The sequence below is a fragment of the Aspergillus lucknowensis genome (assembly GCF_044049455.1).
Source record: "Aspergillus lucknowensis strain CBS 449.75 chromosome Unknown BJX67scaffold_64, whole genome shotgun sequence".
Classification (NCBI taxonomy): domain Eukaryota; kingdom Fungi; phylum Ascomycota; class Eurotiomycetes; order Eurotiales; family Aspergillaceae; genus Aspergillus; species Aspergillus lucknowensis.
This window is the reverse complement of record NW_027263608.1, coordinates 2098-21045: the sequence shown is the minus strand read 5'-3', so window position 1 is coordinate 21045 and position 18948 is coordinate 2098. Positions and strand designations below refer to the sequence as shown.

The window sequence follows — 18948 nt, the reverse complement described above, 5'->3', positions numbered from 1 at the left end:
GCCAAGCCCGCAAACACCACGAAAAGTCTCAGGCCAGCGCACATGCCCGGCCCGTCGCTGTCAACCAGCATCCCCGGGGACAGAGGGCGTCATCGCCCGGATCGGCCCGCGGGCAGCAGCCGTATAATCAGAATCAGCAACAACCTGCAGGTTACCCGGCTCCGCAACAGGCGTACCAGGGTTCGTAGCCAGGTATGGTTGAGGAAGGCTAGGGAAGAGGTTAGTCGGCTGCCCTGATGTTGATAAGGAGGGTGCTAAGAATTGTGTAGGGTTATTCTGGTCAGGGGACGAGGAGAGCGACTGGTGACGCGGGTTTGGGGGTAGTTGGTGTGTTGGAGCTGTATAGATAGCGGCTGAAGTCACTATGGTGTCTTGACAAGTCTCTTGCTAGGCAGAGAAATAAAACGCATCGTGTCCATTGCTCGGATAGCACGGAAGCAACAACCTAGTAATCCTGAAAAGGGTCATTGCCTCGATAACCGCGAACTGAACAGACATTTCCTGTATCGAGCTGTACAGATCTCTCCAGGATATCGTGATCGCGCATGCCTAACCTCTACCGAGCGACTTCTTCCCTCGCAGCCCGCAATGCATCTTCAGAAACCCAGGTTAGCCGCTCTCCTCGCTCAAGTAAGAGCTCCAAGATCTGCTTCCCACTCCCCGAATTCCTCGCCGCAGCCCTAACGACGTCTTCCGTAATCCGGACCTCATCCCACCGGTTATCAAGAAGGAATTTCACTATCCCCCTCCCGCTGTGCTGGTTCTCCGCCGCCGCCATGACAATCTCCTCGCTGACACTGAGACTATCCCCAAGTCCACGCAAAAGCCTGACAACGGTCGCGAGATGGTATGTCCGGAGGACAGCGTGGATACAGAGGACATGCCTCGCATTGGAGTTGCCATGATTGTGGTGATCTCGGACAAGGAGATCGACAGTGACCCGTTCGGCATTGTACTCCCCTGCGGCGGCGAGGACCTCCTGTTTGCGTACGGGTCCGTCCTCGCGTCTTCCGCTGAGGAGGAGCTCTACCAGCTGGTTTTGGCGTTGTCTCCTCTGCGAGATCGTCATCGTTGTTGCCGCCGTTGCTTCCTTGTCATTGTTGTCTTCTGTTTCGTAGATGGGGATGGTATCTCCTGGGAGACTGCCCCCGTAGACTTTTAGAGAGTCCCTTCCTCCTCCTGTGATCATGGGTATTTAGCGTTTCCGTTGGTTTGGGATAACCGTGAAAGATTGCCATACCAGACGACGACGACTCATACAGCGCATCCTCCCCGAGAACCTTTATCGTCGAATCCCGAGGCGAAAGACGGTACACACAGAGCACCGCATCGAAACCCAAGCTGGACCCTTTCCTACCGCAACCCCCCGCCCAGCTCGAGATCCGAACGAGCGCCTTCACGCATCTCGGGAGACGAAGACTACCGTCCGCCGCACCACACGGCGAATTGAACCACACCCCGTCCTCAAGGAGTCCAGCCTCATCAACCATATACTCCCACGGGAACAGCGCGACCTGGCCCATGCCAACGAGGAGAACCGGTGCGCGTCGGAATTCCGCGCGTAGGACTCTGAGTTCCGCCCGCAGCGCCGTCGTATCATCACCAGCTTCGCTGTGCAGCGCCGCGAGAAACCTGCCGACGGGATACAGCGCAGCCCGTCGTCGGCTCTGTGCCCAGGCCAGCCGATCCGCGTCGTCGAAATCGCGTCCAATGCCTAGCGGGATGGAATAGGGGAATGTCGTTGTTGTTGCATCTGCGCTGCTGCTGCTGCCGTCCCAAGCGGCGGTCAGGAGGGTGATTGCGCGGTCTGTTTGGCCGATTCGGACATATGACCGCGCGATGGCGAGGCAGATGGGGAGGAGGGCCTCTTCGATGTGTTTTTGCGCGAAGGGCGCCCATACCTCCCTTAAAAGTTTCTCGATGGGCGCTGGGTCGATGAGCTCCGTGACAGATAGGGCGAGTAGTTCACGGAGGATCCTGCCACAGATGGCATGATTGATTTTGGTACGAAAATGGCCAGAACCCCATTCATTGCGGAAACAGGAGGTGATGATATGGGTCTCGCGCAGTTTCAGTCCGTGGCGGAAGGCGTGGCTGGTTTTGGTTGCCGAGAGGAGTGTGAATATGTCTGGGATATTTGAGAGAATAAGCCCGATGATCTCGAGGGGGAGTCTCGATATTGATGCCATTCTCGCTCTCCCTGCTGTTGATGTGGGGATCTCGTCAACTGCTGAGGTCCAGCTCAGCTCTTCGTACCCCGCGAGGCCTCGATCACGGCCCGTATTTCGCGTTTGTACTGGCCAATAATATTGTACAGCTCACCAGATGCTTTTGGTGAACAGGGGGATCTCATGAATTGTCGGAATTAACGCCATGCGTGGGCTGTTATGTGGTGTTCACATTAATATTCCATGCAAACTTGGCCCACATATCTAGAAGCGTGAAAACCCACGGTGGAAGCCACTCGCAATTACATCAAAAGTAAGAATATGACATGTGAGTCCTTCTGTATCCAAATCATGGAGCACAAACGCCAGTAACCCCGACTGCCAGTATCCCAGAATAGGTACAGCTCACCTCACTTCAGCTGCCTTATACTGTACATGCACGAAGAACCGAACCTAAACCTTAACTGCCAAAACAGCCTTCGATATCGCCCCAAGCAGGTTAGCATCCTTCTGCGTCTTGGGCGCCCTGTACCCCTCCAAAAACGGAAGCCTCTCCTCCTCTATAACAAGTCAAGTCAGCACTGTATCCACGAACCAGTAGAAGACAGCCAAAACATACCGAAAAACGCGCGCACCCACGCCTTTGGTGCCGCCCCGGCATCATAGTCCCACATCGTGGTCAGGTACAGCGCCGTCGTCCCGGGACTCCCCATCATCTGGTTCTCGGACGCATTGAACCGCGGGTTCAGGGCCATTGCCTCGGCCACGCGCTTTGCGCGCGCCTTAGCGGCAACTTCGATGGTGACGTACAGATCGTCCTCGTTATCGGGCGCGGCATCGTAGAGGCCCAGGGACTCGGCGACGCCGCCCCATACCTCCGGGTCGAAGCTGTGGTTGTCGCCGAGGTTGTAGTCGGAGCGGGAGAGGGAGCCGTCGAACTCGATTGCGTCGTGGACGTTTAGGTCGGAGAGGTGGATGGTTGAGGCATTTCCCGTTGTGGAGAGCTTCAGGTCGATGGCTTTTTGGAACGCGAAGTCGAGGGATTTCGGGGCGTAGTTGTAGGCGCCGGCGATGGCGTTGCGGAAGGTTGCGAGGTCGATGTCCCGGCCGGAGCGCGGGAGGTAGCCGTGGTTCGCCATTACGTTCAAGCCTGGGCAGGGCGAGCGGCCTGTTGTTTTGGTTAGGGGCCCTCTGTTTCTTGACTCTAGAGAGGGCAGGCTGCGTACTATCGTTTGGCCCTGCGGGTCGCCATTCATGGCGTTCATGATCATGGTCATGCCAGCGGCCGGGGAGGGCGGCGGCGACAGTGAGGAGGGCTGACTGGGCGAATAGTGAGAGTTTCATTGTGAGGGTTCAAGGTGAATGTTTGTCATATGAGGCCCTGGAAAGGGCATCATGGCTACTATTATATAGGTATCGCCCCCTGTCAAGTGGATCCGCGGGAACAACACCCCAAGCCACAGGGGTGGTGACACTGACATCTCGAAACTCAGCTGTTGCTAATTCACGACACTGAGTGCAGTAATGGGGACGTCTCATTCTCACGCTGCCCCTGGCGACGAAGGAAGCGTATTTGCGTATGTTAAACGCATACGCTTACGAAACTTATTTGATGGGCAAAGGAACGACGATCCGACCTGTTTTGTGGCTATGCTGGGGCTTTGTTGCTCCATCTCTCTCTGCTGAACAAATACCGTGTATTACTCTGTATTCTTCAGGTAGAGTAATTTGGGAAGTTCCCCTTCTCCTATAAAAAGTCCTTGCTACTATACTATTTATATTCTACTATGCACTAGGATAATAGTTGTTCTACTTTATATGCAACTGGATGGTGCAGGGTTGTTTGGTGACCGGGCTCGTACTTCATCCTTGGCCTTCTGGATAATTGCCAGCCTTCCCAACAGTAGAGTCTCCCGTGCCGCACACCGACGTCCTGAGGCAAAGTTGGTTGACTTACTGCGTAGCGAACGTGGTCCATTGCATTGACTCTGACCTTGGAGGTGAGATACTTGGACGGGATTGGAAATAGAGACAACTTCATTTGGAGGTACATGCTAGCTACCGAGTCTCTTCCAGCAGAAGCAACATCTCGAACGAACATCACCGCATATCTGCTACACTACCGACAATTCATCAGCGTTCTCGCATAGTAGATCATGAGAGTAACAAAAACTGTCGAGGATGACCACGGACTAATACTTCATTCACCAACTGGCACCGCCACCAGCCGACCAGCCTCCGGCAGCCGGAGCATCGTCGACCTGAGTATTGAAGTTTCCGGTATCCCAACCACCGCCGTTGTCCTGGCCGCCTTGATTATACTCGGTATCGACGGCGGGAGCGTCTCCGGCTACTGCAGGGCAGCGTTTGACGGTGTGGCCCACTAAAGGAGAAAACGAGCTTAGCAAACGGTCTCTAACAACGACCGGGATCGGGAGAGGGCTTACTTTCGCCGCAGTTATTGCACTTGACTTTGGACCAGTCCTTCTTTTGAGTACAGTCACGGCTGAAATGGCCGACTACCAACAAGTTAGCACGAAGAGCAAGGTCTAGGAGCGTAAAGAGCCTACCCTCGTCACAGTTGCGGCACGTCACGGTCGACACGTCTCGAGGCTTGTCACAATCCCTGGCAATGTGGTCCTCGGATCTGTCGGGTTAGCGCCACCGTCTCAAGGAAGCAGGGGCAATACTGACCCGCAGTTTCTACAGGTTCTGGGAGCGTTGGCCTGTTGACAGTCTTTCGCGAAATGACCCGCTATTAATAGTCAGTACTGTGTCGCCGAGGGTGTTAGGTATGGCTTAGCTTACTTTCTCCGCAGCGTCTGCACTCAACACCTTCCGCAGAGCGAGGATTTGGGCATTCGGCAGCCTTGTGCTCCGGGGAACTTCGGCCGTTAGCTGGATACAACGTCATGGCAAGCATTACCTACCCGCAATTACGGCACGCAAACTTGTCACGACGTGGCTGGGTACAGTCTCTGGCACGGTGTCCAGCCTCATTGCAATTGACGCACTTGACTTCGACGCGTTCGGTCGCCACACGTTCCTCTTTGCAGCCGCGGGCAGTATGTCCCATTTCTTGATTTCGTTAGTTCGCTTCCCAGTAGTTGGCGTCAGATAACTTACCCCCGCAGTTGCTACACTTGGGAATCTGACGATCATAAGGGAGGCCGGCGTCGGCCAGACGGTTAAGGTTGTCGTCCACGGATTCGGGCCAACGTTCCTTAAGGTTCGCGCGCTGGGGTTTGGGGCTATAGAAGAACCCGACAACGTAAGTGCAATTCAACTTTCCCTGAAGATTGATAAGGCTGATACAGTCGGAAGTCTCTCTCTCCTATAGTTGAATAGAAGTGAGCGCCGTCCAACCATCATGGACCAAATTGGCTTACCAGTGCGATTAGGTAGATCTTGAAGGACTCCGCACGCATTCTCTTCTCAATATCGACGAATGTCGCATCAGGGACCGCCTTAGAGTAAACCTTCAAGCCCTGCAACGGTGTTAGTAGAGAAGCGAATGCGTCAAGTCCGACGGAATCGAGTGAATGTCACCTCGCGATAGTCTTCCAGGTCTCTTTCTGCGCTCGCCTTCTTCATAATTGCCCAAGCCTCTTCAGGAACCTTGTCAGGAATGTGGTTGAGGTCGAACTTGCGATTCTCCGTACAATCCTTAGTCTGGTGTCCTATTCGTGACCGGTTTAGCGCCCTCCTTGAAACGAAGATAGGGCCCATGCTTACCTTCGGTCTTACAGTTCTTGCATACATCAGGGGGACGCTCGGGGCATTCAGCCGCAGGATGACCTTCCTGACTACAGATACGGCAGGGTCCCTTAAAAACACGGGGTTTGGTGCACTCGGCTTTGGTGTGGCTAGACAGCATTCAGAACGTTGAATGCCAAATAGGGAAGTGGTACCTACCCTTCCTCACCACAATTAAAGCAAGCCATTCCCTCGCGAGGCTTGCGAGGCTCGGGGCACTCACGAGCAAAATGTCCCTGGCCACCGCAGCTGTTATAACACTGAGTCAACGAACAAGCAATAGGGTTGACAGAGAGCGTACTTGCGGCACTTGTTATCACTCTCATGTCCCTCGTCGCCTCCGACTCCAGGTTCGAAGCCGCCGAAATTTCCTCCACTAGGGTGTGCATTCTCGTCGTTCATCCAGCCTAGAAAACGAGGAACAATCAGTCAGCAGTCTTCAGGAACCGGAAAAGAGCGGTAGGGGAATCGAAGGCATCCAGAGCTGATACGGGCCACACCAGAGCAACAGATCAGATTACATACCAGAATCATTGCCAGCACCCCAGTTTCCACCGGCACTGTCATCGCCACCTCCTCCCCAAGCATCGCCAGAGGTCCAGCCAGACATTCTGACTCGAACAGAATCGGTTACCTAGATTCTGTCCAAGTACTGTTAGTTAACCACGCTCGAAGCTTGATGGAAGAGAGCAGAGAAGCATTGTGTTTGGGGTCGAGATCAGTGATGGCTATGCCGCTGAGCGACAGATACTTGTCGAAAGCTCAGGTGTAGGTACTTGCCTGATAGTCTGCTAGGATGCTGGTGGAAAGGGTCAAGGAAGAGAATTGAAGAGAAAATAAGAAGTGGGAAGGAAGAGGAGAGAAGGGAGAAGTCGAAAGCTAACAGGGAGAAGAAGCAAACGGAGGGAAAACTCGCGTCTCGTTTCATCAACAAAGCGTTTGTGCGTTTGTTATGAGCAAGTTTTCCGAAAGGTCAAGTCGGCAGCCTGACAAACAAGAAATTCTGATTGTGAAAGATCCCAGGTCTCTCCACATATTCCCCTCTAAAGTGATGCAGAGTATTTGCTTTTGTTGGTGCCCTCCTTGATCTGTTCGAAGTTGCAAGTGTTATTGACACAGGAGAGCATAAAAAAGAACTTATGCCTGCTGGAACATGCAAACGAACTACCATTCCTTCAAGCATAGCAGGCATGAATTCCTACTAGCCCAGAGAGCAATCGTCAGAAAACGCTGAGATACCGAGCAAGCGAAGGCAGGCGACTACCCTCGAATCTACCGCGACTGGCAAGGCAAGAAGCGAGAGCCGTCTCCACAGGATGGGAATCGTCATGAAGGAGACGGCAGGAAACGACTCATTACAGAACAGAAGCCAAAGTGTGAGGAAACAGGAGGTCTACCTCTTAATAGAACATAGAAACTCCTCGGAAAAGTCCCACTCTCGTGCTTTTACGGGGCTGCTTGCTAGAGTCCTCTCTACGTTGGTGCAGGAAGATGTCGCTGGAATGTGTTTCGGCCTGCTTCCCTTGCCAATGATACATATATCTCCATATATGAATGTAAGCAAGAATATTTCTATGTCCACGAGGGCATAAGTCAGGAGCTCTGTCTGTAAAATCAAAGAACTAGAAACTGATAGTGTAAAAGCAAAGCATGCTGTGGCTCATGGCCCACCAGCATCCAGACTATCCAGGCCAAAATGCGCACCTGCAGGACACGAATATCAAATAGCCAATGTGTAATGCGCCACGCACAAAAGCTGCGCACCCTGCAACCTATGCCCCCCTCACTTCGCATTCTGGTGCCTGGCTACGGTCTGGATAAGTTCAGTGCCCGTCCAGCCGTCCAATCCGCGAAGAATTCAGAGCCCGTTGAAGCTTCCGTATATCCCTTTGAGCTTCCTCGACCATCTCGTTAAGCGCAACAATATCTCTGTTTGTCGATGATCTCAAATCCTCTAACTCCTTCTTATGCTGAATTTCGTTCTCCTTTAGGGATTTCTCAAGTTGCTCAATTCTCTGTCTGAGAGCAGTGGTCTCTGCTTCCTGAGCGACCTCGCGAGCTGTGCGCCGCCATTTGTCCTTTTCCAATAATGCAGCGCATTCGACCATTTTATGAGCAGCTTCTATGACACATCTAGTGGGTGAGTCGTGTTTGCCAGGTGTAACTTGGTTGCCGTGGTGTGTTACGGGTTCCTCATTTTCGCTACAAATTGGGTTTACCGGTTCTAGAGGTGGGCTCCGCGTTTTTGACGTTGGACTGAGGACAGCCGTGCCCTGTTTGCTCCCTTTGCTGCATTCCAGGCCGAGAATAACATTCGGAGGGGTGGGATGGTATTTCAGGTCGGAAGCCTGAATGGCAGGAGAAATCTCCAGAGCAGGAGGGACGGCTCTTCCGCCGCTCACGACTACCTTTGGTGCTTGGTGCGTGGGACGAGGGCGTGGGCCACGTTTGAAGAACGAGTCATAGAGCCACTGGTCCGTAGCACAGTGTCTCTGTGTTGAATTCAGGGAACGAGAAGCAGATGCTCGACGTGTCCTCCTGGGTGACTCTGGGGTTGCTCTGTTGCCAGGGTTCGCTGGTCGGCGGGCGCCCTGCCGTGACCGAAGTGCGAAAGCACGCATCTTGGAATCAATCAGCGTTTTTCTCAAGAACCAGAACCGAGAAATTTCAAGCAAGGGAAGTTTAGAAAAACCAATGGTAAGAATAGGAAGGCAACTCACAGGACGCCTACTACCGTCGACGTCAATGTCACCGTCCTCATCGGTACTCTCTGTATCAGTATCTGAGTCCTCATCACCATTCATATTACTGCCTGTGTCCTCATGATAGCAGATGCGCTGTCGACCGTACACACCGCCTCGATCCTTTGTGGTTTTGATACCCCTTTCCTTGTTGCTCTTTTCACAATATTTCCCCTCTCGGCACTCACTCTCGTTCTGCGTTTTAGCATCATGCTCTTCTCCCGGCTCATCATTCTCGTCATTGTCGGTATCCTCCACCCTGGGCCGCTTGCACCGACGCCTGCCAGAAGTTCTCGGCCCGGGTGTTACAGACCGCGTTGCCAGACGGCGCCTGAGTATCATGCGAGAAGATACTGGGGACTGGATCTTGGGGCTGGAATTTCTCTTCACCATCCTCTGCTCTGGATTAGTAGCTCACCTACGAGGGACGTCAACGGACTCTGGGGAACGGAGAACTTACATCATGTTTCTTCCGCAGAGCCACGCTAGATCTACCCGGAAAAAATCCCTTCTAGAAAAAAGTGTCAGCTGGGCCACGTCCTTGGTTTTCAACTTCACCACAGTCGTGTTGATGGAAGAACCATCGAAGACTCTCGTAAGAGCATCCACGCTGAAACATCCCAAGAACAGTTTCCAATGAAAGCGAAGGCCGCCAAACCTGATGGAACTCATCCCAGCTAATCTCAGAGTACTTTTCACGAAGCCGCCATAGTCTTGCCTCTTCCTCCTCACCCCACAAGGAGCCTAGCGCTCTAGTCTTTGGAGGAGAGGACTCTAGATGCTTTTGGGACATTTGGTGGGAGGTCTTCAAGCCGTAGTTGCTCGCTTCAAAGTAGAACAAAGCCCTGCAGCCACTCAACAGCGTGGTTTGTTTGAACTTTCCTTGCTGTCTGTATTCCTCGGCACGTTTAAGCTCTTGTCTCTTTGCTTCCTTTATGTCTCCTTCTGTCAGTCCCCAAAAAAACCAAGGCCAGTGTTAGTTGATTTGGTGTCCCATCCCAAGATTGTGGAGTAGCTGTGAGAATTCACTGAGAAAATCGCTTGCGCTGCCTGGTCTTCATAGGACAAAGTACAAGCCGTGTGTCTCCTGCTGCCTCCGTTAGTGAAGAGTGAACATAGATACATGTCCTATAGATAGTCCACAGCAGATACTTTACCTTTTCAGGCTGGCAAATCCCACAACTTACACTGGAAAAAAGCTCCTAAGGCAGAAATTATTTCTATGCAGAGCAAGCCAGAGCCTACCCTATGCAGCAGCCCCGAGCAAACAACACGAGCCGGAATAAATATCCCCCGGCCGGCCATTTTGGGACTAGTTGGTTCGACTTCACAAAGGTTTAAATACCGTGAAGAACCCTCCAACATTGGAATATTCATTGGCATTTTCACCTTTGGAAACCTCTCCATTCAAACTGCAAATATTACCAAAATTAACTCCCATGGTTATTGAAGCTAGGGACGGAGAGCCCAGACAATAAACGTACCAACTACCAACCAAATATGTTCCTTCCCTTGGCCATGTGACCATGTCAATCACCCAACCTCGCAAACCAGGTCAAGGTGAGCAGCTAGAGTCCAAAGCTCTCTCGCTACTGGTTTTGCACCTGGTCTTTATCAGAGATTTCATGGCAAGGTCACAGCTGAGTACACAACCCTTATAGTGGCTTGTCTAGTGTTAGGGTCACGGGATTGGTACTAGCCTGTCACGTAATCATAGGAATATTCCGATTCACCAGCAATCTCCACGCACATCACACGCAAGGGACACTGCATTGGTTGATGTGACACCGTGACAGTCCCTGTGACACCAGGTCATGCTTTGCAAAATCTTGTCGTGTTTCCTGCCCAGTGGGCCACTGGGCGCCGTGCGAGTGACACCGACCTGGCCAGTACACACCGCCGTCCATGAGCTCCGAAGGTGCGAACTCTTGTAAAATTATGCCCAGGGCCGATCGCCGGGGACCGACAATGTTGGAGGTGCTGAAGGTGCTGAGGGTGTTGAATTCCCAACCGTGGCCTATCTAGGAGTGTTTTTACTATTCTTTATCTTCACTTTTTTAATACAAGGGTAAGAGAACTCTCGAAACCTTCTGGTATCTTAATTTCCTTCCAGAGGTTTCGAAAGGAGGTGGTCGATGATTGAGGAGTCGCTCCCCCACCAGAGAATCAACCCTCCGATTCTGCCAACGTTCGCTTTTCCAACATCCTGGGATGTTGGCAAGTCTTGGCAAGACCATGCCCACGCCATAAAATAGCTCTTTTATCAATAGGTGCCATTCTCTCCCCTAGCCACTCAGTCATTGTCAAGGCCAAGAAGGCCATCAGAAGTACTGGGTACCGGCCTGGATCCCTTGCTATGCTTGGGGGGCTGCAATGTTCTAAATGAGTTATAGTTTATCTATTCTGGTACCAAGCTGTTGCTGTCTTTGAGATCTTTTAGCTTGCCCAACAACTCTAAATACTATAAAGCTGGGGAGATACTAGGTTAATTTAGTTCAGGGGTAGGGCAGTGCTATAGTGCATTAGAGTGAATTACCTACGCCTATGGCCCTATGTACGAGGAGGTTAGTTGAAGGACGGAGAATACAGTAGCCAAAAGGGTAAAAATTCGATTATATAAACTGGGTAAGTTAAGTTGCTTATCAGAGTCCTAAACCTGGCGTTTCGCATCCCAATATCAGAGGTTATTAAGCAGGCGGTGGCCCTATAACATGTTGCTTCCACCTTTCAAGTTCCGTAATCCTCTGGTCCTGCTTCTCCAGAGCAGCAAGCTGCCCTCTCAAGGATTCCAGGTCTTCATTTTTGACCATAATTTCCTCCTTGAGCTCGCTCTGCGAGGCTTCCAGTTGTTCGATTCGCTGTTGGAGATCCCTCTCCCTGGTTACTACACCAACCTCCGTTTCCGCCCGTGACCTCCTCTCTTGAGCCAAAGACCCCATATGTTGTGCTAATAGTCGAAGGATGTTCGCGACACGTTGCTCGCTTGTTAGGCCATCAGTGGATACATGGGATTTGATCTCGGTTCCCCCTGATATAGCCCCATTGGCTCCCATTGGTCTCGCGGGCTTGCTCGCGGACATGGTCGGACGGATGGTGGGCAGAGACGTGCTTCGTATGCTCGGGTGCGCAGCCTCCGGGCTGGATGGTGCCGCAGTGGTGTTATCTGCATTCGAGATCTGAGATTCTCCAGAGACGGCCGGAGTCTTAGAGGGCCCAGGTAGTGATGTAGGCCCTCCGGCAGAGGCTTGCTCGCTAACAACAGAATCCTGTTCAATTTCCAGGAACTCAGTCATCTGCGCATTCTCCGTTGCTGGTGTAGTAGCCAGTTTGTTATGAGTACCCGCAAGGTGAGCCTGCTGCATCTCCCCCACAGTGGCCCTAATGGGCTTACCCGAATTTTCCCTAGCTGCCACAGGTTTCTGCGGCCGCGAGTGTGAACGTATATCTGGGGGTGCCCCGGATTTCTGCTTGGGACTAACCGCCGCAGGCCCGTCAGGCGCTGGGTTTGCGGATACCATCTGCCGCCCAGGTAGGGACGCCGGAGATTGCATAGATTTGGTGGGCGACGGCAGGCTGGTGAGTCTCTGACGCTTGTTCGGCGAGCTGGAAGCATTTTGAGACCGTAGTGAGTAGGCCTGGAGCTGAATAGTTATAAGTATGGGGCGCTCAGCAGGGTATGCGAGAAGACAGTACTGACAGGCTCAGTTTGCCCATTGTAGTGGATGCTTCCATCTTCACCGTTGCTCTCTTCGTCATCCTCGTCGTCTGCTCTTAGGTGTTGGCGTGGACGACGCCCAGATGCCCCCGGGGGCGCCAAAGGTTGTCTGGACAGTTGGAGGTGGGCGCTGTTGCTGGGGTTCCCTATCCCCGCCAGAGGCTCGTTTCCAGTTTGCTGCTTCTCCTTCATTCTCTGTTGAAAAATGAGCGCCTTAAGTCCCCCGGGCCAAAATTTCAGGATAACTTACGCGATACTCGGCGTACACAGCAGTCTGGGTTCGGTGAGGAAACAAGTTCAACTGTAGTATCAATAAGATTGACAGTTTGTTCAAGCGCGTACAGGACAACAGCAATTCAAAGGGTGGGAATGACAAGTGACATACCGCGTAGAAATCTGGCCAGCTAAGGTAACTGTTGGACTCTCTCAGCTCCCAAAGCCGCCTTCTTTCTTCCTCAGTCCACGCCACAAGCTTTCCGCCCGATCGAGGTGAAGAGGAAGTGAAACTCGTCGGAGACATCTGGCCCTGCCCACGATTTCTGGGAGACTGGTCGACCACCTTTTTTAAGGAAAGAGCACGTCTCTCGGGCCTCCAGCTACGGCTACTTTCTTGAAGATATCTTTTTTCTTCTACCAGTTTCCTGCGCCGCTTTTCTTACCGTTCTTTCTCTCACATCGGAGGTGGACGGGGACAGGGGTCTGTAGGAAGCGATGGTGTCAGTGCACGAGGCGGTTCAGCACAGACTCCTGAAACCAGAGAATTCTCGCAACAGGCGTCAGGTGAAACTGTCCGTACTTTGGATTTCTTAAGGTCCTCAATGGCCGAAAGTTGAGAGAGAGAGCTTTCAGAGCAGAGAATGCCGCCGGCTCCCCAGGGCAGTCACTGGAATTGGAAGGACGACGAAGACTCCTCTCCAGGACAAAGCAGCCACCAGTAAATTACCATGAGATTTGTGTTACCAACGCAGTTGAAAAAGGAGGAGCTGAGCGGCGCAGACAGGCCCCTTGCTCGCTGCTTCAAACCACCAAACGTTCCCAACACCAACATATATTTTTACTTTTTCTAGGTGAAACCGCTCTTTTCCCTCGAAGATTTTTCTCTTTTGCTTGATCAAGTTTCTATTCCCACCTAATTAATCCATTTTGGCATATTGACACGAGATTTGGAGGTGGTTCTCGATGAGCAGTTGTGAAAGTACCGGAAAGATCTTTCCGTCTGACCCCAACCATTTTTTGACCACACCCAAGCAGGTACTTTTTCAGCGTCCAATCAGAGCCTCTGACCATCATATCAGCTTGTGGCGTCTGGGTTCTGAGCCTCATACCTTGCTCATAGAACGCCACGTATGTCACATTTCTTTGTTCTCTCTTTCCTGACCAAAATCTGTCACCCCTACTCCTCCTGGGATCCCGAGCCTTGGTCAGTAAATCCCTCAAGTACTTTTTGATCTTTCTGTGTCTGGTTACATTTCCAATTTAGGGCTGTTGCATACGATATGTCGAGTCTGGCCAACCAAGCATTCCGGTAATGCCATGCAATATGACATGAAATGGTTCTAGAACTTGAGATTTCAAGCAGAGACAGCGGAAATTTTCATAATCAGCTGTGATTACAGTTTCATACTTCGAGAAGAGCTGGATGCCACTCGGGATCGCCGGTATCACAATAGATTGCAATTTGCAGTCGATCGCAGTTGTTGAGGTTGGTGGTCATTCCATTAATGCCTGAGAATTCAGGCGTCTACAGTGACACAAGCCCTAACCAAGGATGGCACCACAAACCCTAAACAGCCTCTTGTACAAGTTTCGAATCCCAGCTTGGCCTCCCCCAGTTCCAATGAACTTGAGGGGCCTCGAGGAGCGCGAGACACCGTGGTTGGGTTTACATGGGTTTGCACGGCAGGGGTTTGCACAGGGCCATAAGCTCATACCTAATATCGTATTACTCAAATACTATTAATTTTAACTATATTAATGAGCTTAAGCTTCCTCCAGACATATTGAGGTATTATAACTTATAAGTTAAAGTAAATATAATTTAAAGAAAGCACTAAAGTATCTTGAAAGGGAACCATAAGAATCAATATGACTTGCTAACTCCGAATGAAGAGTCTGTTATGGACCCCTCGAACACATAAGCAGAAACACATGAGCGGAGACACAAGGCAGAATCAACAGGGACGAGAAGTTGTGACGACCCGATACCTGTGACGAACCACGACCCAAGAACCAAGAGATAGGAGGAACTCCAGGACAAGAGTACCTTCTTGTAAGGAACAACAATATAAGAATACCCTCTTCTGTGAGATAGCAACACAAGACCATTGTTACTAGTTATTATCCTGTAATTCTCAGGGACAGAGGGAAGACCATGGTTCGGAACCATGGCCATCACATGATTGTATACCGTTCGGTATACCATTCTAACGGTAGGAAGAATAAGTACTAGACAAGTTGCTTCGCAAAGATCCTTTAAATAGGTTACTCTCGAATAACAGTAGTATTGATCACGAATATAGGAAAGCTAGATATAGTAGAAATGAGCCATTTTAAGTATTTTCCTATCCCTACTATTTTTCTACCATTAAGGTGGTATACCAGATGGTATACCCAATTAGGTTGTGTATCCTGTATACTACTTTACAGCTATAGAATACATACTATAGGCTGGCCCTGCCCTTTTACCTTGACTTTAACCTGACCGTGACGAGTCCTCATACTTGTTGGATATGATCGCACCAGGTAAAGACAAGTCAATCCGAATCCTTCGGAAGTCCCGTGTGAGAGCCCGGGGTTAGAAGCGCACGAGAGGTCGTCGCTTCGATAGCAGAGTCTTCGTGCCTACTTCGCCGTCTAGTATGATATTGCATAGAGTCAGAAGGTATGTCCCTAGAACAAGGAGTGTCCTGCCACCCAGGTTGGGATTCTTAATCGGTGAAGTTGGAGATGACGAGGTCATGTTACAGCTGAAGTCGCAGTACATGCAGGAGATATCCCCAATAACCTTCCCCCCGTGGAGGAGCCTGTCAAGTTCTACAACTATAGGGAGAAATCTGGTCCAGACACCAGCAACTATAAGCTGTCTATCCAAGGTAATAATATGCTGAGGGGTAACTATAACCTGGGCAGTTACCTTCCATGACAAAAACCCTCTTCTCTTTTGCTAGAGCAATAATATCGTCTACTTTCCTTGTGTTGACTCCCGTTGGCTTCTCGTACAGAACACACTTCCTTACCGCGATGGCACCTAAGCAAGGGTTTCTGTGTAACATGTGCAGGAGGCCCACGTTCACAATATCAACCCCACTGTCTGTGTAGAGGTCTTCATATTTGGTGTACACCATGGAATTGTGCGTGGTGGCACCAGTACCCTCGACGAAATCCATTCCTTTTTCAGGGCTGGACGTGCCAACCGCCCGTAAAATATGGCGGAGCGGAGTTGGAGCCACTTTTGTTGCGAGAGTCAGATATTTGACGAAGAGTGTTGAGATGTACCGGGTTCCTATCGCCTTGTTGTCAACGATCTTCCAGGGGGCTGGACGTGACGAATAGGGGTTGCACTTACCAAAGATGCCCCATCCAACACATGGTGTTGTATTCTTTTGCGGCATTGCTTGTCACTTTTGCTCCTGTTTGCCCTTGATTTTTAAATCAAGAGAACTACAGTGGGTGGATGGTTAGACGACTTATGGACATCACATATCCCAATATAAGAACAATACTTGTACAAGCACATACCTCGCCGCCTTTTTTGCCTAACAGTCCACAGTCCACCTCCAGTCTGTCAGACGCAATAATGGAGGTACGAGACTCGACCAGATCGTGGAACTCGTCGGGTGTCGCGGGTGTCGGCATTCGCCGTGAAGCGTCCCAAGCCTCTAAGGGACTTCGACTACGCATACAACCCAATGACGGTCATGGAATACGATTGGAAGACTCTCACACCCTCCGCATAATCACTATAAAGTGCGGGGAACGGAGGGCGATATCCTAGGCCGGCGGTCGTACTTCACGACCATTTAAGCACAGCCTTACCCCGTATCTCACGCAATACTGCATCAATCACGTCTTATCACATTTGACCCCATCCAGTACTTTCAGAGTCCGAAACTATGGCTATCACCAAGTACGAGTTCCTCACCCCGGACCAAATTGCCCACTTCATGACGCACGGCTGGGTCCGAATCCCCTCCTGCTTCACGCCCCAGCAAGCCACAGAATGGATAAAGGACCTCTGGACCCGCCTGGGCTACAACAAAGACGACCCCTCAACATGGGTTCTCAAGAAGATTAACATGCCCGTGCTCAACACGCTCGACGTGCGAGAGTTTGCGCCCAAAGCCTGGGGCGCAATCTGCGAGCTCTGCGGCGGCGAGGAGCGCCTGAGTGAGATCTCGCGTTTCTGGGGCGACAACTTCATTGTTAATTTCGGGAGCGAGAAACTCAAGCGTCGTGGTCGTGCTGTGGGTCCGCGCGAGCTGGATAATTGGCATGTTGACGGGGATACTTTTGTGCATTTTTTGGATTCCCCGAATCAGGGGCTTCTCGTCATACCCTGTATCACGGATGTCTTGGAGAATGGTGGTGCGACATATATCTGTCCGGATGGGATTGGGGTTGTCGCTAGGCATCTGCGCGATAACCCCGAAGGCGTGACGCCGTATATGGCGCGGCGCGGAGAGGAGAGCAGATTCTACGAGTTCCAGTGGTTCTGCGAGCAGGTGAAGGATCCGGAGAAGTGCCGGGATTTCCAGCAGATGACGGGGAAGTGTGGCGATGTGGTGCTTTTGCATCCGCTCATGATGCATTCGGCGTCAAGAAATGTGTTGCATGTCCCGCGGATCATCACAAACGCGTTTGTGTGTCTGAAGGAGCCTTTTAATTTTGACCGTGAGGACCCGCGGGAGTACTCGCTCGTTGAGAGGAAGACACTCAAGGAGCTTGGGGTCGACTCGCTGTCTGGTTGGATGATCAAGGGAGATAGGGAGACGCTGAAGCCTGGTAGAGAGCGTATTCATGAAAGAATGAAGGAGATGGAGCTGCGAAGGCTTGCTGGGGAGGATGTTGGGCCGGTTGCTGATTCCGGCGTGGAGGTCCATAGGGAGATCGTGAAGGGATTGGTTTGGAAGCCTGACCAGGCGACTGCTCAAAGTGTTTAGAAATGAGAGCAGTTGCAATAGTTATGTGCTGGTATCTTAGTTCACTCATGATAATGCAGTGAAATGGTTGTTGCACCTTGGTCTCCTACCCATGGTCAAAACTGGCTCCAGCGATTGGCAGTATCCTGCTGCTCCTCATTCCCAGCATCCCATGTGCCCCAGAGCGGATCACACTGTGCTGCAATTTCAAACGGAGTAACGTAGCCCAGTACTCCCTCGATGTCATCCTCATCGTACATCCCGGCAGGCAGTGCCTCAGTGTACCCTTGGAAGGCAGTATTCTCTGGTTGCTCTACGGCTTGTTCCAGGGGAGCGCGTACGTCCATGGTGCCCATGGCTAGATCAGGTATTCCGATCAATCTCCTTGGCGCTTGTGCAGCGTAAGTGGTCAACGCCGTGATGTCCCCTTGTCCTGGTGCTGCTGAATTTCTATAAGGATCCAGATCATCAACCTCATGCTCATTACTTCGCCTCTCAATGAGCTCCTGCCGAGAATGTCGTCGTTTGAGAGGCAATCCTTCGCCGATGATGTGTTCGGCAGACGCATGACTGACGTTCCTCAAAATGATTTTTCGGAGTCCCTGTTGCTATTCGTTCCACAGATGTCAGTAAGAGTGTCTTATCGAGGAAACGATGAAAAAGGGAGGTCTAGAACTTACTACTTTAGCAATTCTCGGTATCCGACTCGCCAGCCAGTCCAAGGATGAGACATTCGATTCTAACAGCGCAGCTATTTTGCTTGTTTCCCCGTGCAGTGTATCTTGGCTCCGGATATCAGGTTCCTGCAGCTTCCGGATAGCAAGAAGCGTCTTGATGTTGGAGTGAACCAAGACTATGACGACTGGATCACGCAGGGTGTCTCCCATATTCGCCACAGACCGCCAAAAGTTGCTCTGCTCTAGGGCTGATTGAAAGGTTTGTTGACGGTAGCTTTGGATAACAGACGCATTTGGAGCTGTCAACTGAATTGACTCGCGGAAACCTGGAAGGCTGAACCTGTACAGATTGCAGAGACACTCGTGCCACCAGGACTTGAGCATTATGAACGTCGTCTTCTGCGCGGAGTTGGCCTGAAGGTATAGGTTGCGAGTCGTGAATCTGAGATGCGGTGGAAGACTTTCCTCAAAACCGGATAATCTCTTGTGGAGAGCAGAGACGCGTTGCATTATTTCGTCGACTGGATCCATCTGTGAGACGCCTTTCATGAACCTAGATGTGCAGATGTTCAGATTATATTCAAATGGCGGAGGATGTCCAACACCCACAGCTGAATTTCCCGCCAAATATCGAACAAGCCCACCAAGGCTGCAAACCTGTCGGCCAGAACGAAGTCGCTTGATTCTCTCTAGCTACTGAGTGTCGACCTACTAGGGAGGTTGTGTGGTCACATGACCTCGGCTAGTCGCCTA

General features: G+C 51.4%; 7 protein-coding genes across 7 annotated transcripts; 1 reads left to right on the top strand and 6 right to left on the bottom strand.

Annotated features, from left to right (window-relative positions):
* Window positions 1-251: 251 nt before the first annotated feature.
* Window positions 252-1274, bottom strand: BJX67DRAFT_292595 (uncharacterized protein). The gene has a single exon (XM_071026841.1). The coding sequence runs from the start codon at window positions 1187-1189 to the stop codon at window positions 557-559; it is 633 nt and encodes a 210-aa protein (XP_070881592.1). The 5' UTR covers window positions 1190-1274; the 3' UTR covers window positions 252-556.
* A 1067-nt stretch (window positions 1275-2341) lies between these two features.
* On the bottom strand, window positions 2342-3785 carry BJX67DRAFT_292591 (peroxidase family protein). Its single transcript, XM_071026840.1, has 3 exons — window positions 3395-3785; window positions 2788-3336; window positions 2342-2728 (listed from the first exon to the last, which is right to left on the bottom strand). The coding sequence occupies exons 1-3, from the start codon at window positions 3510-3512 to the stop codon at window positions 2622-2624; spliced, it is 774 nt and encodes a 257-aa protein (XP_070881591.1). The 5' UTR covers window positions 3513-3785; the 3' UTR covers window positions 2342-2621.
* Window positions 3786-7475: 3690 nt separating this feature from the next.
* On the bottom strand, window positions 7476-8667 carry BJX67DRAFT_365870 (uncharacterized protein). Its single transcript, XM_071030316.1, has one exon. The coding sequence runs from the start codon at window positions 8543-8545 to the stop codon at window positions 7748-7750; it is 798 nt and encodes a 265-aa protein (XP_070881590.1). The 5' UTR covers window positions 8546-8667; the 3' UTR covers window positions 7476-7747.
* Window positions 8668-11284: 2617 nt separating this feature from the next.
* Window positions 11285-11679, bottom strand: BJX67DRAFT_365864 (uncharacterized protein). Its single transcript, XM_071030315.1, has one exon. It carries the CDS (start codon window positions 11602-11604, stop codon window positions 11353-11355), a length of 252 nt encoding a protein of 83 aa, XP_070881589.1. The 5' UTR covers window positions 11605-11679; the 3' UTR covers window positions 11285-11352.
* A 3766-nt stretch (window positions 11680-15445) lies between these two features.
* BJX67DRAFT_365862 (uncharacterized protein) lies at window positions 15446-15985 on the bottom strand. The gene is made up of 2 exons (XM_071030314.1): window positions 15946-15985; window positions 15446-15882 (listed from the first exon to the last, which is right to left on the bottom strand). The coding sequence occupies exon 2, from the start codon at window positions 15764-15766 to the stop codon at window positions 15464-15466; it is 303 nt and encodes a 100-aa protein (XP_070881588.1). The 5' UTR covers window positions 15767-15882; window positions 15946-15985; the 3' UTR covers window positions 15446-15463.
* Window positions 15986-16443: 458 nt separating this feature from the next.
* On the top strand, window positions 16444-17586 carry BJX67DRAFT_292545 (uncharacterized protein). The gene has a single exon (XM_071026839.1). It carries the CDS (start codon window positions 16493-16495, stop codon window positions 17537-17539), a length of 1047 nt encoding a protein of 348 aa, XP_070881587.1. The 5' UTR covers window positions 16444-16492; the 3' UTR covers window positions 17540-17586.
* On the bottom strand, window positions 17324-18853 carry BJX67DRAFT_365860 (fungal specific transcription factor domain-containing protein). Its single transcript, XM_071030313.1, has 3 exons — window positions 18805-18853; window positions 18199-18748; window positions 17324-18126 (listed from the first exon to the last, which is right to left on the bottom strand). The coding sequence occupies exons 2-3, from the start codon at window positions 18742-18744 to the stop codon at window positions 17635-17637; spliced, it is 1038 nt and encodes a 345-aa protein (XP_070881586.1). The 5' UTR covers window positions 18745-18748; window positions 18805-18853; the 3' UTR covers window positions 17324-17634.
* Window positions 18854-18948: the final 95 nt, after the last annotated feature.

Excerpts from the sequence above, each read along its gene's own strand:
- BJX67DRAFT_292595 (XM_071026841.1), bottom strand. The coding sequence starts at position 1,189 with ATGATCACAGGAGGAGGAAGGGACTCTCTAAAAGTCTACGGGGGCAGT.
- BJX67DRAFT_292591 (XM_071026840.1), bottom strand. The coding sequence starts at position 3,512 with ATGAAACTCTCACTATTCGCCCAGTCAGCCCTCCTCACTGTCGCCGCC. Across the intron at positions 3,337-3,394 it reads ACCCGCAGGGCCAAACGATA|GCCGCTCGCCCTGCCCAGGC; the intron begins GTACGCAGCCTG and ends CCAAAACAACAG. Across the intron at positions 2,729-2,787 it reads GTGGGTGCGCGCGTTTTTCG|AGGAGGAGAGGCTTCCGTTT; the intron begins GTATGTTTTGGC and ends GACTTGTTATAG.
- BJX67DRAFT_292545 (XM_071026839.1), top strand. The coding sequence starts at position 16,493 with ATGGCTATCACCAAGTACGAGTTCCTCACCCCGGACCAAATTGCCCAC.
- BJX67DRAFT_365864 (XM_071030315.1), bottom strand. The coding sequence starts at position 11,604 with ATGGGGTCTTTGGCTCAAGAGAGGAGGTCACGGGCGGAAACGGAGGTT.
- BJX67DRAFT_365862 (XM_071030314.1), bottom strand. The coding sequence starts at position 15,766 with ATGGATTTCGTCGAGGGTACTGGTGCCACCACGCACAATTCCATGGTG.
- BJX67DRAFT_365860 (XM_071030313.1), bottom strand. The coding sequence starts at position 18,744 with ATGAAAGGCGTCTCACAGATGGATCCAGTCGACGAAATAATGCAACGC. Across the intron at positions 18,127-18,198 it reads TACCGAGAATTGCTAAAGTA|CAACAGGGACTCCGAAAAAT; the intron begins GTAAGTTCTAGA and ends TGGAACGAATAG.
- BJX67DRAFT_365870 (XM_071030316.1), bottom strand. The coding sequence starts at position 8,545 with ATGCGTGCTTTCGCACTTCGGTCACGGCAGGGCGCCCGCCGACCAGCG.